At 51.4% G+C, this 20669-nt stretch overlaps 2 protein-coding genes across 2 annotated transcripts in view; one reads left to right on the plus strand and one right to left on the minus strand.

Annotated features, from left to right (window-relative positions):
- Positions 1-20669, plus strand: part of CD46 (CD46 molecule) — a 145659-nt gene that overhangs the window by 88873 nt on the left and 36117 nt on the right. The window lies entirely within an intron of this gene.
- LOC132221048 (uncharacterized) overlaps positions 18655-20669 on the minus strand; it is a 37376-nt gene continuing 35361 nt past the window's right edge. Inside the window, exon 5 of the mRNA XM_059674977.1 lies at positions 18655-19494. Within this exon, the coding sequence (XP_059530960.1) occupies positions 19439-19494 (56 nt within the window). The 3' untranslated portion in view covers positions 18655-19438. The remainder of the gene's footprint in view (positions 19495-20669) is intronic.

The following is a 20669-nucleotide window of genomic DNA, read 5'->3' on the forward strand; positions in this document are numbered from 1 at the left end:
CACTTGCCAGTTATCGGGGCAGCCTGGACCTCCATTCTGCTTTGTTTCTCTCTTTTATTCAGGTCTTCTGATGATCAGAAGTTCCTCATTTTAATGTCAGTCAACTGATCGGTCTTTCCCTTGATGGCTAGTGCTTTCGGTGTCTTCGTTAAGAAATGTACGGCCACTCAAAGTCATGAGGATATTCCATGTTATCTGGTAGATGAAGTTCACTTTGTATTCACTTGGGCACTTAGACTGAGGAGCTCCCTGGAATGTATTTTTGTGTGTGATGCGAGGGAGTGGTCAAGAGTCATTTCTTTCCTTGTAGATATCCACTATCCCAGCAGCACTGTTTGTTAGAGTGACTGTCCATTCCAAACTGCTCAGCAGTGGCCCCTGCTCAGGTGTCCAGATGTGTATGGGTCTGTTTCTGGGCTCCCTGTTCTGTTTCTTTGGTCAGAAATAAGATAATGCCTGGCTGGTGTGGCTCAGTGGTTGAGCATCCATCTATGAACCATGAGGTCATGGTTTGATTCCCGGTAAGGGCACATGTCTGCGTTTCAGGCGCCATCTGGGGGTATGCAGGAGGCAGTCAATCAATGATTCTCTCTCATCATTGATATTTCTATCTTTCCCTCTCCCTTCCTCTCTAAAAATCAATTTAAAAAATTTAAAAAATTAAAAAAGGAATAAGATTAAAAAATCAAGAAAAAGAAATAAGAGCACTAATCGTCAATCAGGTGATTTGACAAGTAAAGTTTAAGAAAATATAAATCAAAGAGCCAGTTTTGCAAAAGGAGTTCAATGTGGACAGAAATAGTCGGAGAGGAGGGCTCCAGCCACGGTCTCTCAGAAAGAATACAATGAGCAGGGATAAGCAAAGCAGCAGCAACCCAGCCGAGGAATGGGTAGCAAGACGAACGGGGCAGAGGTCAAAATGAGTCTCGTTTTTGTAGGTAGTTAACACAGTGATCAAGAGGATAGACTGATACTGCACCCAAGTCCTGAATATATACTGTTTAGCTGTGAGGCCTTGGACAAGTTAACCAGCCTTCCTGAGCCTCAGTTTCCTAAGCTGCAGAATGGGGAAACTCTTCCTCACTGAGCTGTGCAGATTAAATAGGTTCTTTGGTGTCTGCCACCTCGCACAGAGCCTAGCACTGTAAGTATTCAGAAAGTGCTGGTGTCATCCGCATCAGAATTAGTGCTGCCATGGAGACCAGGCAGACTATTGGAGCAATCTTGCTGTTCAACAAACATTAAGTGAGTATATGCTATTGCACACACACGCACACACACAGACACGATATATATATATATATATAATTGCTTAAAAACTCAGACTCTACCATGAGACAGGCTTGAGCCTGAATTCTAATTCAGCCTCTTTACTAGTTATACAGACTCGAATGACTTATTTGATCTAAGTTTCTAGTTTCAGCTTCCTCCAAACTTCCTAGTTTTCTTGGTGACGATGTTATGCAATACAGAAGCCTTTAAAAAAAAAATACAGAAGCCTTTCGCACAATGCCCCATACAAAATAGTGATAGTGATAGATAGTGATGCCAGCTATCACTATGATGACAGCAACCAGGGGCAATGACGATTCTGTACTTGGTATCCTGTCAGGCACTGGAAGGCAAGGCCCACTAACCCCTGGAAAAACCTACAGTACCTGGCATTCTCTGTCTTCCATCCAAGGACTAACCAGGCCCGACCACACCTGGCTTCGTATTGACAAGACTAAGGTGGCAGGCCCAAGACGAAGCAAGAGCTTGGAGAAAAAAAAAAAGGGTTAGAGACATCAAGTAAAAGCCGAATGGCTGGGTCAGTTAAACGCTTGGTAAGAAAGAAGAAACAAAAACACAGAATCGCACAAATATATATAATCAGAAAAATTGTGAAAATGCACTGGGTCGAGGGAGTCAGAAATGTCACTCATAGATTAAAAGTCTGATGGTCTCCACGGGGAGAAGGTTCCTGAAGAACAAGCCGTCAACAGCTCCAATCAGCACTAATGACCATGCTATGGTCAGCCTGAAAGGCCGCAGCTCGGCCGTCTCCTGGAGCAACGACCCCAGAGCCACCGAGTTGCTCGAGGCAAGTCCCCAACCCGAGGGACCACCGCACGCACACCCGGCGGCTGCGCTGAAGTGAAACGCGGCCCAGCAGGGACAGCAAACACTCCAAGGACACAATACAGCGCCACGTGCCAAGTGAGAACCCGAGAGACAAGGGCCGGGACAGCCTGTGCTCGGCGAGGTCCTGGCAGAGGTGAGATGCAGATGCTGACGCGAAACGCTGCTCAGACCGGGAGCTGGAGCCAGGCAGCAGACAGTAAGTGGCCTGGCAGACGCTGGCCCTGAGCACACGGGCCTCCCATGGCTGCAGGGGGAGGTAGAGGGGGGATGGCCCTCAAGTCCTGACTTCTCAGCACAGGTGGAAGGGAACCCCAGCACCCACAGAGACCCCGCATGGAATACGGGCAGTGTAGAGACGGGAGAGTGATGGGGCATGTTTGTTTGGGGGTAAGGTCAGGCCTGGGGTGGGATATTTGTAAGCAGAAGCTTTCTCTTGGGTAGGCTGAGTCAGTCAGCCACTGAGGCCAAAAAGCCAGGCTCCAGCCCTAGCCAGCAGCTCAGTGGTTAGAGCGATGGCCCTTGGACTGAAGGATCCCAGGTTCGATTCCATTCAAGGGCCCATACCTCGGGTGCAGGCTCGATCCCTGGCCCCAGTCAGGGTGCATGGGGGAGACAACCAATCAATGTGTCTCACATCGATGTTCCTCTCTCTCCCCCCCGCCTCCCTCCCACTGTCTCTAAAAAAAAAAAAAAAGCAATGGAAGAAATATCCTCGCGTGAGGATTAACAACAACAATAAATAGCCAGGCTCCAAAATGTCCTGCCCAAGCTAGGTCCTGTCACCTCCTGGGAAAGTGAAAGAGGCCAACATGTCTATCTTGCCCTAGGTCACTGGTCATTGAATCCAAGTTCCTGCCCCAGCGGATGTTACCCTGGAGCAAAATGCAGGCTGCAAGGGGACTGGCACCTGCTCTTCTGACGCTGGGCTGGGGCCGAGTGGACATGGCCACTCCCCTGGCCAAAGCCCCTGGACCAGCAGCTTCCAGTGCTGCCCACAGCGCAGGGGGGCAAAGTCTTCTTGGAACTCGGGGAGTAAGCCAACGTGCCTCTTGGCCGGCTGCTCTTGAAATCCTGGCCTTGTCAATGGGTGGAAATAATTTCCAGAGATGGAGTGTGGCTGGGCCATGTGAGCCGGACTGGAGAGAGCTCTACACCATCCCTGCGCGGGGAAAGCTGTGGCCTTGTGCCAAAGGCCAGACCAGCTGGGGGGTGGGGGTGGGGGGGTGAGGGTCCTGTCATTCACCCCCCAACCACAGGCTGGAACCCTTAGATGTTACGCTGGCTGCTCTTGGGGTTCTTGGTCAAGGATCGAAGCTCTGGGCAGGAGGAGCGGTCTCCAGGGTAGAGAACCTGGGCAACTGATGACTCATGCGCTGCACTGACCTCTGCGTGACCACACGAGCTTGCACCATGTGACTCAAAAATGGAGTTTCTTTCCTGCTCCGGAACAAACCCTTGCTTTGCTTAGCTGAGTCACATCTAGACGGCAAGAGTCTCCAACACAAGCAGGGCAGGGGGTTCCCCAAACAACTCTGACTTGAGCTGTAATTTCCATACTGCCCTCTCCCCGACACAGGGGCATGCCCCTGGCCAGTCCCACAGCCGAAAAGGGAAGACGCAAGACACAGGGGTGCAAATCTGGGCTCCCGGCAAGGGCAGCCTCGTCAGAACCTGGAGCAGGGACCAGGCCTCGAGGGATGAGACTGCCACCTGTGGGGTGGGAGGGGCTGGGAGTCTAAAACATCGTACTTAATGTCAGACTTGGGGGCAATATTTGTGATGCACTTCACATTGAAACCCTGACGAAAGTAAGGGCCACAAGATCTGTGATGACATGAAGACATCCTGTGCCCACAGAAAGCTGGAGCGTGGGGAGGGGCTGGTGACCAAGATCGTGGGGGTGAGAGGCAGTCAGTCCCTGATTGACTTACAGAGGGAAGGTGTCGGACAAACATTCTAGAAGGTTCAGCCCTTTGAAGCCTTTTGGGACCAGCGGGCAGCCGTTATTCTTAAGTTAGGGTCTGGCATGGGCCTCTGGGGTCACTGTTCTTTCCCCAAAACCAGAGCAGCAGTAACAGCTCTGCCTTAAAAAACCAGAAAGAAGATTTCCCCCCAATGCCATGTAGTTTGGGGTGAAAGGAGCACCCCACCTCTCTCCAACACTCTCCCTCTGAAAACTTCAAAATCTTCAGGGGTCAAGGTCAGCACTGAGAAAGCAGGTGAATCCTTACAAGAATGGGTATTTATTTACTCCAAAAACATGGGTTTGGGGCCCTGGCTGGTTTGGCTCAGTGGCTCATACCTCGGTTGCAGGATCCACCCCGACCCGGGCCCTGGTCAGGGCGCGGGCAGGAGGAAACGAACTGATGTGTTTCTCTCACATTGATATTTCTCCCTGTCTTTCCCTCTCTCCTCCACTCTAAGAAATCAATGGAAAAAATATCTTTGGGTGAGGACTAAAAAAAAAAAAGTATTTGGGGACCAGCGTGTGTCCGTGGTCTTCTTAGAACCTGACCTTGGCCAGCAGGGCTTTCCCTGTCACCAGAGGCTGGTGACCTGGGGATCCACAAGGAGGACAGGGGGCTCCTTAATCCCAGTCTGGCCCCCCAAACAAGGCAGCTCGAGTCCTGCCACCTGCCCAGGTCACGGCACCCAGACGCCACTCTGTGCCCTTCTGGAGAGGCAGAGCTGGGTGGGGTCACCTGCAGGCTGAGTGTGCTGCCGGTCAAGAAGCCTCTGGGCCCTGACCGGTTTGGCTCAGTGGCTAGAGCGTCGGCCTGCGGACTGAAGGGTCCCGGGTTCGATTCCGGCCAAGGGCATGTACCTTGGTTGCGGGCACATCCCCAGTGGGGGGTGTGCAGGAGGCAGCTGATCGATGTTTCTCGCTCATCGCTGTTTCTAACTCTCTATCCCTCTCCCTTCCTGCCTGTAAAAATTCAATAAAAAATATATATTTTTAAAACGATGCCTCTGGGAAGGCTGACATGAAAGAAGCACCACTGGTGCTTCGAGAGCCCCAAGCCACCAGGGGATCGGAGGACACAGGAGAGGAGGAGCTGAGATGCTGAGATAAGCCTGGGATTCCCCAGCCACTTCCCCAGAGAGGCCTTTCAGGAGCAGCCAGCAGAGCACCTTTGCGGCAGGCAGAGCCCCTCCCACTGACCGGGAGGCCAGGTAGAAGCACCCACAGGGAAGTCACCCGAGAGCAGGAACTCTCCCCAAACCCAACAGCGCCGCTCAACCCCATCCAAATGGGCCAGGGTGACCTGCCAGGCGAAGCCTTTCGAGCCCCTGTGGAGGTCAGCTGGCCTCATCTTCCTCAATATAAGGCCGGCCTTGGGGTCACGGCCAAGGTGTGGGACCTTGGGTGGGTGACTTCATCTTTCAGCCTAAATTTCCTCGTCTATAAAGTAGGGCGAATCCGCCATCTGTACCCCTTGTGTTGTAAGGATTAAATGTGTGCACACGAGTAAAGCACTGCCTAGAACACAGTGTTCAGTGAGCGGCAGCTATTACTCTTGTTTTTATCATTAGCGCCCCTGGGTGGTGGCCACTCAGCTTCCTGTGAGCACCATGGCCCCAGGGAAGGAGCTCCCTGCCTCACAGGGTCACCCATCCTCCCTCCCTCACAGCCTCCCAGGCTCAAATGGTGGGAACATTAGCCGGTTCCACTGGTCTCCCGGTCACTGTGACCTGCTGGCCCGGGGGCTGCCCTGTGGAGTGCCACAGAGGAAGAATAACACCCACATCACGTGACAGTTCTTTAAATACACAAAACGGTGCCCATCAAACGCCCTCCACCGAGATCCTCCCTTCTTGGGGGTAGATATTCCCGTGCGTTAACCACTCTTCACAAGCCAGCAGTCCTACTCTGAACTTGTCCTCGACTTTGACATTTCCTCCTCTTACTCCAGCTTCTGGAAAGGGTCCCCAAGCAAATATCCAAGGGCCATGTGACCTGTGCTTTCACACACACACCAGCGATCCCCTCCCCCTCTGGTTGGGGGAAGCCAAGGGTTGCTGCCTGTGGCATGAAAACAGCACAATGTCAACTCTGAACCCTAGGGATCGGTGGTGCAGACTCCCTTCCCGTGTGGCCCCGCTGAGGCTGAGAATGGAGGAGACAGACCTCACCTGTCCTCGTCTCCTAGCTGGGAAGGCACTGCCAAACCCACTCCCACCGGAGAATCAAGGACCAGGCCCTCTCCTGGCTCCTGGTGGCTACTAGGTCTGGGCTAAGGAAAGCACGGAGCCCTTCCTCACCTGATACCTAGCGGACGAAGGGGAGAAGGGAGCAAAGGGGCGCCATCCCGAGCCCACGGGAGGCAGGTGGGAAGCCGGAGGCCTGCCCGCCTTCAGGTGCCTCCGGGGCTGGGCTGGAATTCTCACTGTTGTTATGAACGCGCCCCAACCAAGGAAAGGCCCCGTGCCTGGCTCTAGGCATTTCACCGAGACCGATGGGCTCCCCACAGGCGCTCTGAGACAGGAGGAGTGGTGACCACGCGGAGAAGGCCCTTCGTCCCGGGAGGCTGGTCTAGGTACCGGCTCTCGTTCCTTAACAAGCTCTTCCTAAGTATATGTCCGATTTGCCCAAGTACGTCCCACCCCTAGGACAACGGCCGGCACACAGTGTTTGTTGATACGGCTCCTGAATCCAGGACAGGACGAGAAAGAGAATCAAAATTAAATATAAGATATGGTTCAGAACCAAAGCAGTTCCTAAAATAGCTGCCGGAGCTAACATGATTTGGGAACAGTTACAAAACAGCCCGGCCGCAAGGAAGCCGCGTGTGAGCCGGGGCTGCGTCGCACGGCCCCTCGTGCCACCCCGATGGCCCTTCCCTTCCCAGCGATCGGCTGTGGCTGAGAGGACAGAGGGGCACAGGAACGGAGACACGGGGCAACTTCTGTGGGGCCTGCTGCTAGATATCTGGAATCTCAAGGTTTGAATCACAAAGTTCCCAGATACCGACTGACCACTGCCGACCGTGAGGCTATCTGTCCCCGGAGGTATCGTGTCACCTCCGCGCAGGAAAGAGACCCATGTGTCCCTGCAAGCGGCCCCCACTCCGGCTCCCCGGCTCATGTTTCTCTCTCACACACAGAACAAGTAACGAGTTAAAAAGTGGCCGGAACCCTTGGTGAGTAAACTTTGCTCCTTGGCCAGGATGTGGACGCCGAGCGACACGGCGGAACGCACCCTCCGCCAGCAGGTCTGCCACCTGCTCAGGCCCAAGCTGGACTCTGGCCAGGGGACCTCTCGCACCCGGCTGCCTCCTTGGGGATTATAGGGGGATTTCAGACAGAGGCTACCCCGCTCCCCTGCAGCCCTGACGCCCACCCCCAAGACTCCCAGCTTTGGGAGATGAGGAATGATAGAAATAGAGCCTTCATTTGGCTTAAAGCCCCAACAGGGGTCTGTCTAGATTTCTCCCAAGGTTGCCCTGTGACCTCAGCCCTCATTTCCACTAGACATGGATGTCCCCCTGTCCCTCTTCTGAAACAGCCTTCAGATGCGGCCAAGCCCCCAAACTACAGCACCCCTTGCCTTCTATCTGCCCACACAGCATCCTCATCATCATGAATATGGATCTCAACATCCATCAAACGCTAAACACTCATCGGGCCTGGTGCTCAGGGCCCTACATGGACACAGCTCACACCACCTTCACGGTGTGCTATGAGGCCCGGGCTATCTCCATCTCCACGCTACAGGCCAGGAACTGAGCAGCGTGCGAAACAATACACATCCAGTAACTAGACTTTTAACCACTGTGAGAGGCAACTTAGCAACATCATGCCTTTAGGAGACGTCCCCCAACTCCTGTCCCCATTTCACACTTGACAATCCCTGGTGTAACGGTGGGACCAAGCATGTTTCCTTAAAAAAAAAAAAAAGACAATCATACATGTGCTGTTGTTGTAAATAAATATTTTTAAAATGAGATTTTACTATTGACGCATTTAAATGAGGTTTAATGGATGGTGTTGGCAGAGGGCATCAAGGAAATAAATGGTGATGGAAAAAAATAAAAGAAAAAAATAAAATAAATGAGCTGTGAGGTATGTATAACTTCTAGTGTGCAAAGTAGTTTTATGACAAATTAGCCTATGTCCTCCCCCTTGAAGTCCTCTGAAATAGACACAATGATTCCTGTTTCACAGATGAGCAAATGAGAAGAGGGGGGAGCTGGCGAAGATGGCCCAGCCAGTCATCAGCAGAGCAACAAACGGACCCCAGGACTTCCAACCGCTGAGTCCTGTGCTCTGGGTGCCCACGGGGTGCCAGGCGGCAGAGCCCGGGGACTGACGGCCGTGGCCTGGGACTCAGGAGCACTCACAGGGACTGGCCGTGTGACCCGGGCAAGGTCACCCACCTCTTCTCGTCTCCGTTCTTCATCCATAAAACAGTGCTAATAACACTGTGACATGTGGTGACCATGAGGATGAAATGCGATGATGTATGCACAGCGCTTAGCACACTGGCCAACACATAATAAACGCTCGGTCAATGGCAGCTATTTTTATGAAGCTCCGGTGCCCAGGCAGGAAGCACGGTGCCTCCGGGGCTCTGTCTGCCTCTGTAGAGTGGAGACCAGCGAGAAGCCACGTCCTTTCTCCTGCCCCCGTGGCTCCCAACCAGCTGCCCGGACGGATGCACAGGCCGCAGGCGGTGAGGAGCTCAGTGCCCCGGGCGGGAATGAACTGCTCCATGGCTCAAAGGGCACAGGGCTGGGGCCTGTCCCTCCTGCCGGGAGGGCTCCCAACCCCGGCGCCTCTGAAGCCGCACGCTGTCCTGATGGCCGAGCTGCAGGCGTGGCCACCAGCAAAATGGCCGGGCGGGCCTGTGCCAGCCGGCGCACCCTCGCCTGCCTTCCGGGGCGGCGGCCTTTCCTCCACCGCCTGCCTGTCACCTCCCTCCCCCGGGGCTCCGGCCTCTGCTCCCAGGGCTTGGGAGCGTGCCTGTCCTCGGTGAGAAGAGCAAATAAAAGCGCATGGCCTACTTCCAGCTGCCTCCCGGTTTCTCACTCTCAGATTAAAATAATAACGCGCAGACACACAGAGGCTGGAGAGGGCGGGGGAATGAAGTGGCACCGGAGCACAAGGGCTCCTGCAGCAGGGGCTGCGGTAGCCTGGCAACCTGAGAAGGTGTGTCAGAGCGAGTAGGATGCAGACAGACCAGGGCCGGGCCCGGAGCAGCCAGGGCTAGCCGGGCAGGGTCGCACAGCCTGGCCTGGCTCCTCGTGTGCCGAGGAGGGAGGGGAGAGCAGATAGCATGCTGCCTGCCACACGGCCCTGTGTCCCCGAGGCCACCTCCCTGGTCACCCGGCTAGCTCCAGGCTCGCTCTTCTCCAATCCCGTCCAGATGCCTGTGCAGGTATCTTCCCAGAAATCCTGGACATGCATGACCTTCCCCTGCTCTGAAGCCTCTCATGGCTCCCACAATGCCTTGCGGAGGCATTCTCCTAGCGTTCAAGGCCCCCCAGCACCTGGTCCCAACCTACCCCTCCAACCTCACTTTCCTCTTCTCCCTCACTGAACCCTCTGATCCTGCGTGTACATCCCTCCCATAGGCCTCCACATATGGCGAGTCTTCCCCTCATCTTGGCCCAAACCTGGAGGTCACCATTCTCCTCACACAGTGGTTCCCAACCTTTTTTTGGCCATTCCCCACCCCACCCCACCCCACCCCCACACACAAGCATCTCAAAAGTCCTGATGCCTCCCTATGACATGTAATTCTAATTATTCAAAAAGCGAACTCCTATTCACATGGAGGAAGCCTAAAAGGACATTCACTTGGTCTAAACAAGCTTCCAAAGAACACGGCATCCATGAAAGAGAAAAATAAAAGAACGAAAGTTCAGTTGAAGTAATGAGGAAGAAATCCCTAAGAAATTGTTAAAAAAATAATAATATAAAGTGATATGAAAAAAATAGCAACTAAAGTTTCAAAACATATAATAGAGAAATGAAATGTATAAATATGTCACAATATGTATTTATATACTGTATATGAGGCCCCTAGAACCATAAGAAATGCAAAAAAATTTATTGTTAATTCTCGAATCTAATTGCCCCCCTGTGGGACGTGCGCCCCACATTGGGAACCACTGTCTTAACACATATTTGCCACATGCCTACCATGCACCAGGCACTGCTGGGCACTCAGACCACAGGAACAGTAAGACATCTCCTGCCCACTGTGAGCTCCTGGCCACAGGGCCAATCAAACAGGCCCATCAACACAACACTAGTGTGGCAGGTAATCCAGGCTTAACAGCGACAGGGCACTTACTAACTTAACCCTTTATAGGCTCATTTAATCCTCTCACAACCCCTATGACATAAGTGCAATTACTACCAGCCAGTTCCATTTTATGGATGAGGGAACTGAGGTATGGCTGGGGTGGGGAGGAGGGATGGGGACTTGCTGCCCCTTCAGTCCAACCCAGGTGGCCTTTCCCCTCCTCCTCCTCCTCCTCTTTGTCCTCCTCCTCCTTCCCCTCCTCCTCCTCCTCCTCCTCCTCCTCCTCCTCCTTCTCCTCCAGCATCTTCCTGAAATTGGCTGGAATGTAGGCTCCAGGAGGACAGGGACTTCTGTCTGCTTTGTAAACTGCTGAGTCCCCAGGGCCTAGAACAGTGATGGCGAAGCTATGACACGCATGTCAGAGGTGACATGCGAACTCATTTTTTTGGTTGATTTTTCTCTGTTAAATGGCATTTAAATATAAAAAATAAATATTAAAAATATAAGTCTTTGTTTTACTACGGTTGCAAATATCAAAAAATTTCTATATGTGACACGGCACCAGAGTTAAGTTAGGGTTTTTTCAAAATGCTGACATGCCGAGCTCAAAAGGTTCGCCATCACTGGCCTAGAGCAATGCCTGGAATACAGCAGGCACTCAGAAATACTTGTGCCCTAGATGGTTTGGCTCAGTGGATAGAGCATCGGCCTGCGGACTGAAGGGTCCCGGGTTCGATGCTGGTCAAGGGCATGTACCTCGGTTGCAGGCTCAATCCCCAGCCCCGGTCGGGGTGTGTGTGGGAGGCAACCAATCGATGTGTCCTCTCTCTCTCATGGGTGTTTCTCTCTGTCTCCCCCCCCCCCCCCTCGTCCATTCTCTAAATATCCATGGGAACATATCCTCGGGTGAGGATTAACAAAAAATAATAATAAGTAAGTAAATACTTGTAGAAGGCACGCGTTCTACATCCGCCTTACAGATAGGAGAACATGGACGTTTCCCAAAGTTATACAACTGGTATGGCAGAACTAAGGTTCAGATCTGGCACTTGCCAGGCACAAACACACCTTCGCATGCCTTTCTGACCCTAGGATTTACTGAGTACCTGACATGGACAAGATGCTCGGGAGAGAGTCCTCACTATGAAAACGTTACTGGGGGCCTATTATGTCCCAGGTGCTGGGGGACACAAAGACATGGCCTTTAAAAAACAACAACAGGCCGAAACCGGTTTGGCTCAATGGATAGAGCGTCGGCCTGCGGACTGAAGGGTCCCAGGTTCGATTCCGGTCAAGGGCATGTACCTGGGTTGCGGGCACATCCCCAGTGGGGGGTGTGCAGGAGGCAGCTGATCGATGTTTCTCTCTCATCGATGTTTCCAGCTCTCTATCTCTCTCCCTTCCTCTCTGTAAAAAAGCAATAAAATATATTAAAAAAACAAAAAACAAAAAAAAACCAACAACACTGTCCATACACATACAAATAGGCGCCATTTGAATATATGTAAATATCATGCATATATGCAAATATTTATACATATAAATTAATTTAAGCCACCACTGGACAGTCTGGGAGGGCCCGATGATTGCAACAGTTAACAGATGCAATAGAAGCCGGGAGGGTGCAAGATTCACTGGAGGCAAAGAGGCTCCTCGAAGGAGACAGAAGCCGTGGGGGCCCTGAGGAATCCAGAACCTTCGATAAAAACGGAAGGAGCTAAGGCCACGCGGGGGGAAGGAGTGATGTGCGGAAAAGCATGAAAGCAGAGCTGTGTAGGCTCAGGGAACAATTCACGGAGAAGTCTGGCTGGCCGAAGGTTTTTCCTCCTTGTTTATTTTTTGAACATTTACACCTCTGCTTTTAACTGTTTCCTCTTCGGCACCTACCAGCCAGGTCTTCTTTGGATAACACATGTTTCACAGCAGCAAAAGGCTCTATTTTTTGAAAACCAGGGCTCCAGTTCAATCTCATTATCCTACAGATGGGAAACTGGAATGGCCCCTGGTCCCGGAGCTGGCTCGTGGCAGAACTGGGGAGCCGGCCGGGCCTATCACATCTCACGGGGCGCATCGCAGGGCGCGGAGGAGGCGGGCCGCTGCAGGGACTGGGCGCCTCTGAAGGGTCCCGGGTTCGATGAGGGCCGGGCCTCTGTGTCCCGGTGGGTGAAGCTCTCAGGGCCTACGACCAGCACACAACCGGGGACGTCCGGGCCTTCGCAGCGTCCGTGTCCCTCCTGCTGCAGAGGCTGCAGCGCTCTCTGTGCTGGAAGTCATGAGTTGTTTGTTGGTTTTCTTCCTGCTTGGCTTGTTTTGACATGAGGAAGAGGCTAATCCTTCTGGCAGGCTTGGGCAATACCGAAGGGCAGCAGTCCCCTCCCTGAAGCCGCGGAGGCAGCCAGCGCCAGCAGGGAGAAACCGGATCCAGGACGCTGCCTGGTCAGCAGCTGACCTCTCTGCTGGCCCCTGGTGGCTCCCACACATCCCGCTGGGGCTGCCTTCCCCGCAGAGCACGGGCTCTGGAGGCAGATGGGTCCAACTGCGACTTCCACCTGCTACGAGCCGAGTGACCTCAGGAAAGACACTGTACCGGCGGTTCTCAACCTGTGGGTCGCGACCCCTTTGGCGGTCAAACGACCCTTTCACAGGGGTCGCCTCAGACCATCCTGCATATCAGATATTGACATGACGATTCATCACAGTAGCAACATTACAGTTATGCAGTAGCAACGAAAATAATCTAATGGTTGGGTCACAACATGAGGACCTGTATTTAAAGGGCCAGAAGGTTGAGAACCACTGCACTATACCTCTCTGTGGCTCAGTTTCCTCGTCTGTCAAACAAAACCCCAGTGTTACTATGAGGCTTACATGAGTTAATACATAGAAACTGGTCAGAACAGCACCTAGAACACTCGATGAATGCGGCTATCACTATGATGTTTTTGTTTGTACCTAAGGCGCCCTGAAACCTGGTCTCTGAGATGCTGGGCCAGACCAGGCTGAATGCTGTGGGGCTGGAGCAAACAGTGGTACACAAGATGATACAGGCTCAAGCCTATCGAGATCCAAAGCCTCCTTCGGCGTCTGGGCTTCCCTTTCAGCATCTCCGGGAGCTGGAGGCAGGTCGGTGATGCTACCTGCTTCGCGCTGCCAGGGAAGCCCTGGGACTGAGACACAGGTAAGGCCTCTCCTGCCTCACGCTCTCTGCCATGGTTGCTGCCCTGGGCGGCGGCATCCGACTGGTTCCCTGTACAGAGGATTCACGTTCCACACGCTTGGATGCTTCGTCGACGTCCTGTGGGAATGCTCCAGGCATTTTCCTTGAAATAAGTAATTCCAGACATTTATTCCTTGAGATAAACCCAGCCCCAGGATTTGGGGGAGTTGGCTGGATATTATCTTTCAAAGCCATTGCTGAATATTTCCTTGAGATCTGGGGTCCACCTGGTGGGTGTACACAAGAATTCACCCGACTGCTTCTTCGGAAGGGGGTATGTCTGAGAGTACATGTTTGCCTGGCCCCAGGGCACAGTGTCGGCAGCTTGGTGTTGATGTAGAAGCTGCCAAGAGTGAGATGGCAGCTGTGGCATCCATGGATGGAGCCGTGGCATCCATGCTCAGTCTTCTCCCCAACCGCTCCCCAGGTTCTGCAGAAAGTCTTTAAGACTCAGGTAAGTAGAGGGACCCATCAGGCTCAACGCTCACTTTGTAGATCTCAACCTTTTCATCTTCATATCCCGGCATCCAGCACCTGGCAGGGCTCTCAGTGGGAGTTCAGGGAATGCCAGTTACACTGAATGGAGGCTCTCGTTCTCTAGAATCACAACTCAGAAACAGCCAGGCATCTTAGAGCCAGCTGCGCCTGTCACATGCAACCAGGTCATATTCTACGACACTTACAGGACAACGGGGAGCCCTGTGGATTCTTTGGTGTCCAGTAATTATAAATACGACTACTGAGTTATGTTAGATGTCGTGTTTATATGCAGATTACTCAAGTGACCCAATCACCCTCTCCTCACCAACATTAGAGAAGAAATAATAGGTAGGAGTGTCGACCATATTCCCCACTCCCCCCACCTAGCCTCTGCCTCAGTGATCTGGTCTCCTTACTGTCCCCATGGACACCCCCATTCTTTCACCAAGCCCATTATCTCACTGTTTCCTCTGTCTGAGGTGCCCTTCTCTCTCCTCTTCATTAGCACAGAGCCCAACCATATGTCAAGGCCACACTCAAGGTCATGACTTCCACAAAGCCTTAGAAGGATCTGTGCTCCATGGTCTTTCTCTGTAGCTGCTTCTCCTGTTGCTACTCCTGGTGCCTCCCGCAGTACCTAGCATTTCACAGCCCGCTGTTTCAGGCATGTTTTCACTGACCCCATGTTCTGGCCCATACTTCCACCACCACTTTACAGAAATGTCTTTCCAAGGTCAACAATGACGTCAGACTCAGCCGAGTTCAAGTCTTGGCTCCATTACTATTTGCCAGTGGTTCCTTCCTCAGTCCTCATCCTTACTCACTTGGATGCCCAGCACCCCCTTCTTAAATCCCGTTCTGTTTTTAAGTCCAGGGCACTACCCCCAAACCACCTCTCCTACATCTTTCATGGCTGCTCCCACCTGTGCCAAGCCTAGGCCCCTGCTCCTATCTCCAGGCGCCTTGTGTCCTGGGATACTTCGACACCTCTAACTTCATCCCTCACCTCTCCTTTAGTTCTCAGGCATCTTGGAACAGCTGTTGGGCAGCCCGCTTTGGTATCCTACTGTCACCTCATGCTCCACATGACTAAAATTCATTCAGCAATTACTTGTTGAGAACCTACAAAGCCAGGATCTGTTCTAGTCCTTGGTCAGCAAACCATGTAAAAGTTCTCACTCCAAGTGCCATCGATGGATGCATGGGTAAATAAAATGGGAGACAGCCAAGTAACAGAGCATTATTCAGCCTTTAAATGGAAGGGAATTCTGACACATCCTACAACATGGACAAACCTAAACACGTGCTAAGTGAAATAAGCCCCTCAGAAAAAGGCAAATACAATGTCATTCCACCTTTATGAGGTACCTATAGTAGTCAAATTCGTGAAGACAGAAAGTAGAATGGTGGTTACCAGGGCTGGGGGGTGGAGGGAGTGGGGCGCTATTGTGTAATGGGTACAGAGCTTACATTTTACAAGATCTAAAGACTTCTGGAGTTGGATGGTGATGATGGTTGTAAAACAACAGGAATACCACTGACCTGCCCACTTAAAAAGGGTTAAGAGAGTAAATTCTATGTTTCGTGTATTTAACCACAGTAAGGGAGTCCTTGGCCTCTGCACTTTTCTGCATATTTGATTGCTTCAATTACAATGGAAAAGACACTGTCCTCACGGAGCTTACATTCTGGAAGCGGGACTGGGACTGCTATCCCAGAAGCTCCGTCCCAAAGGCCCATCACTTGCATTGCCATTCTCCAGCTGGTCCTGTGGACACCTCATCCTCTTCTCCCCCATATCCACGTCCTCTCCATCTCCCTCTGGAAAGCGTTTGTCTCCGTCCTTCCTCCTTCCCAGAATCACAATTTCCACCACCTCTTAATGTTGGATAGACAAACGCGAGGAGGTGGGCAGACACTCAGCAGTGCCGGCTTCCAGTGCCGGCTTCACCACTGGCTCTGGGTGACCTCGCACACGAGCTTTAATCCCCTCGCCCACCTGCTGTGGGAAGCGTTGGACGGAACCCTCATGAAGGCTCCTTCTGCCTCTAGCGCAGGGTGAGACTCTGGTTCGCCCTCCCCGGCCCGGCCTGCGGCTGGCGTGCTCCTCGCAGGTACTCGGCAGCCCGAGAAGCAAGGCCTCTCTCAGGAGCAGAACCAGCCAGGGCCAAGTGCTCCTTGGCTCTCCTTCCTGCCGGCCTGAACCTCTCCTGCTTGCAACCTTGTGACTTTGCGTTACCTGCCCTTGGATTCTGCCAGCCCAGCACCGCTGCTGGGACCTCTTCTGACCTGACTGCCCGTAACTGGGACAGCCTCGTCTGCTGACAGTGGACCCTGCTCTGCTACCACCAACTGGGCTTCCTGGTGGCTGTGCAACAAGGATGCTGCTGGCTGGACTCTGGCCTCTCCCTGGGCTGTCTCGATGGCCCCTACTGACGTGCCAGTCCTGGCCCTGGTCCTCGCAGGGCCCTCTGAGTCCCCCCCTGCTGCAAGCTGGGTTTCCAATCTGTCTGTGATTGAGTCATTCACTCCGCAAATGTCCACTCTGATGTCTAGTCCATGGCAGGCACTGTCTAGGCAAGACATTCGGCGGGATGGAACGCAGCTGCTTCTCATCAGCGGCCCTCTGCCGCCAGAACAAGCTTCCCTACTCCAGGAAGACTTCATCCAAGTCAAAGTCTTTCACTCAACAAGTGTTTACTGAGCACTTATTATGTGCCAGGCACTCTGTCAGGCGTTCTGATAAGATACCAATTTTCCATGTAGCACAATGGTTGCAGAGCATGAGCTCTGCGGCAAGAATCTCAGTTACGCAGCCTTCAGTACTTACAAAACCTGTCTGAGCCTCCGTCTCCTCACTTGAAAATGGGGAATAACAGTAACTAAGTGATAAGATTGTCCGAGGAATAAATGAGACAGTCCATGTAAGATGCTTAGAACAGTGTATGGCACATAGCAAGCTCTTGCATATCAATAATTTTCATTTTTATGTGACCTAACTATGCCAAGAACTTCAAGAGTCCTTGTCCCACCCTACACAACCAATATCTCAATAGTGCCTTTGTAGATAGTGCCGACAGAATGAAGCCACAATGTCAACATCAATAATAAAGAATAAAGATATCTGTGCAAGGTTACATAGAATCCTAATGCTTCCACATGGGTTAACCTTGGGGATGTCATTAAAGATATGGATCCCAAAAGCTTTTGAGAGGATAAAATATTTGCAATACATATATTCAACACTATATAAAGAGCTTCCTACCAACCAATAAGAAAAAGACAGGTAGCCTGATAGAAAAATGAGCAAAACATCTGAAGAGGCACTTCACAAAAGAGGTCACCCAAATAGCCAATACCATGAAAATGCAAGTTCAGACCAAGTCCGATATTACTTCATGCCCACCGGAATGAGAACAATGAAAACAAACGATAATACCAAACATTAGCAAGGACACGGAGCAACCAGAACTTGTCTACTTTGCTAGTAGTCGTATAATTAGTACCACTGCTTTGGCACTACCTACCTGCGCCAAGCACATCTACACCTATCCAGATGTGTGGATGCACAAAAATACAAGTAAAAGATATATTCAAACACATTCATAGTAGCACTGTTTGTAATAGTCAAAATCTGTACGCAGCTCCAACATTCACCAATCATATAATGGATAATAAACTGTAGCCTATTAATAAAGTGGAATACTAAACAGCCACAGGGATGGGAAACGACAATGACACACATCGTGGATGAATGTCACGAAATAATAAGTGAAAGAAGTCAGACACGAGAGAGGACACACTGTGTGATCCGTAGTATACAAAGTTGAGAAGCTGGCAAAACAGCTGTGACTTTAGCAGTTGAAATAGTTGTTACCCTGGGAAGGGTGGTTCGTAACTAGAAAGAAGTGCCAGGCCACTTCGGGGGAGGAGGGGCCTGGTGATGTTATATTTCTTTGCTTGACCTGGAAGCTGCTTACAGGTTGTGCACATTTTGTGCTAAATGCTTAGGATTTGTTCACTTTTTTTCTGTATGTATTATATGTTAAGTAAAAATATTCGGGGGAGAGGGGGTGGAGGGGAGTAATATGAGATATTTTTTTTAAACTAGGAAAAATGGGTTCATCCAAATGGGTTGTTGCCAATAGATTTAAATTTAGGGCCTCCATGAAACCTAAGACACATTTCTGATCACTTTCCTACTGCCTTTCCATAAATGGCAGAGATATTACTCTCTAAAACTTCAAAACCATATAAAATAAATACATTTTCAACACTCCAAATTAATTTACCAAGCTCTATGTTCTAGGAGGCTGAGTCTGAAAAAGTCTTTGGGTTTTATAGATACATGTTGCAATAAGGAGTAATTTTGAGAAACAACATATTTTAATGAGAAAAATATGGTGGGGCCAGGAGGGAAGGGAATAAAAATCAAGAAGATGGAGGAGAAAACACAGCTCCAAACCGGCAGCCCAGGGCTTATGTTTCCAGTAGCTGCCAGAGCATTGAAGTGACTCTAGGCCTGGAAGCCAGGAAGTCCAAGCAGAAGCCAGGGACTCAGAGACAAAGTCAGGACCTGGAAGCAAGGTGGTAGCTAAGTTAAGGAGGCTCAGGGACCAAGGCAAAAGAAGCCAGAACACTCGGAGATAACTATACGCTACCAAGAGGTTAGGAGGGGCGTGACCTGACTTCCTGGCCCTGTGCAGGAAACAGTGGCTGGGCGTGGGCAGCCCTCGGTACAGAAGGAAGTGACTTCAGCCGATCACGGAGTAAGAGGATGTGACCCCGGGTGGGCTCAGACCTGCAGGCGGGATGAGCAAGCTGGTTCTTTCTCTATTGGGTGTGACTTTCTAAATATACACACGTTCATCTGTACAATCCAATCCATTCAGATGTTTACCATCACTGAACGGGACTTCGGAGGCGTCTGGTTTCGACTGCCCTCGTAGCCAACTCAGACAGCAGTAACCTAGAACCTGGCTCCTGAGCCCCCACAACCATCATCTTAGTCCTTTCCATCAGAATAAAGGAAGTAGTGAACATCAGGATTTGCCAATCTAATCAGCCCCCACCCCCGTGATGGCCACCAACAAAGACGGAAAACTCAAAATTTTAAATAAAATGTTAAAAAACAAAATAGGTAACCCCAACATCATTTGTATTTATCCTTGGACTCATCAAAAAAAAAACGTACTGGTGTCACTCCTGGAAATGGAGTGACTGTCAGGGGCAGGGGGTGAGGATGCCAAATGCCCAGGAGGGTCCGGTACACCTCCCGGCAGCCTGGCCTTACCTTGGCTTCTGCCCTGCCAGCTCCTCTGATGCCATGGCCGCCACCTCTTCTTTCCCACATCACACAGGTCTGCTCACGCCTGAAGAGTCCAGGTAGTGAGGTCACAAAGGAAGAACCTTGAAGCTGGTTCTGAAATATAAAAAGCCAGTGTGTTCTAGAATCCATACATAGGTATTCCCACCTCCTCACCCCTATCTAGGGCAGGGGTGGGGAGCCTTTGTTCTGGCAAGGGCCATTTGCATATTTGTAGCATCATTCGTGCTCCATACAAAATTATCAACTTAAAAATTAGCCCGCTATATGTGGTGAAACATTTAATGAACTCACCCCGAATGCCTTGGCAGGGCCAGACAGAATGATTTCGCAGTTCTTACATGGCCCGCGGGCCGGACGTTCCCCACCCCTGATCTAGAGCAAGCTAAGCCCTGCACTTTGGAAGACGTCTCATTTCTGGCCTTAAAGAGCCTCACCACCCGCAGGTGGATGGTGTTGGCAGATGAGATGCCCTGGGCTGCTGAGGTATCTGGCAACAGGTTGGAAGTTTTGTCTGGGAAGCAACATCATGTTCTCCAGGGCAATGAGTATGTGTTTCCTACATTTCCGAGAACTTAGCAAGTGGAACCTGGCTCTGCAAGGCAGAGCAAACGCCTCAGCGACAGGGAGAATGAAGGAAACCGCTACAGGCTAGCCTCCTATCATTTCCACTTTTGCTTGGATGGCCTTTCTGTTGCCCTTAAAGTCTGTATCAGATGCATCAACTTCTAAATATGCCAACCTCATGGCATATTCAGGTGCTCCAGGGACCCACCGCATGGAGCATGACTGGACTGGGATGATAGGGGAAGCTGTACCATACGAGGGTAGGAAAAAACCACCGAAACGCAATTTGATAAGACATTGTAAATGGTGAGGACAGGGGAAGCAGGGGGACGAAGGGACAGAGCAGTGGCCAGACAGCTCTTAAGTCATTTCCATCAGAAGCAGGGATCTGGATGAAGTGACCTCTCCGGGCCTTTCCTACAAGACGGTCTCCCTGTAGCTGCGTTTCTCAACCTCGGCACTACTGCCATTTTGAATGGGACAGTTCTTTGTTGTGGGGAGAGCCGCCCTGTGCATTGTCTGATATGCAGCAGTATCCATGGCCTCTATCACTAGACACCAGTAACACTCCCCCATGTGACAACCAAACATGTTACCAAACGTCCCCTGGCGCAAAACTGCCCCTGGTTGAGAACCACTGCCTTAGACGAACAAACCATGTCTCACAGAGGCAAGACCCCAGCCCTGGCCAAAGTGTAATCGTC

The sequence above is a fragment of the Myotis daubentonii genome, chromosome 18 (assembly GCF_963259705.1).
Source record: "Myotis daubentonii chromosome 18, mMyoDau2.1, whole genome shotgun sequence".
Taxonomy (NCBI): domain Eukaryota; kingdom Metazoa; phylum Chordata; class Mammalia; order Chiroptera; family Vespertilionidae; genus Myotis; species Myotis daubentonii.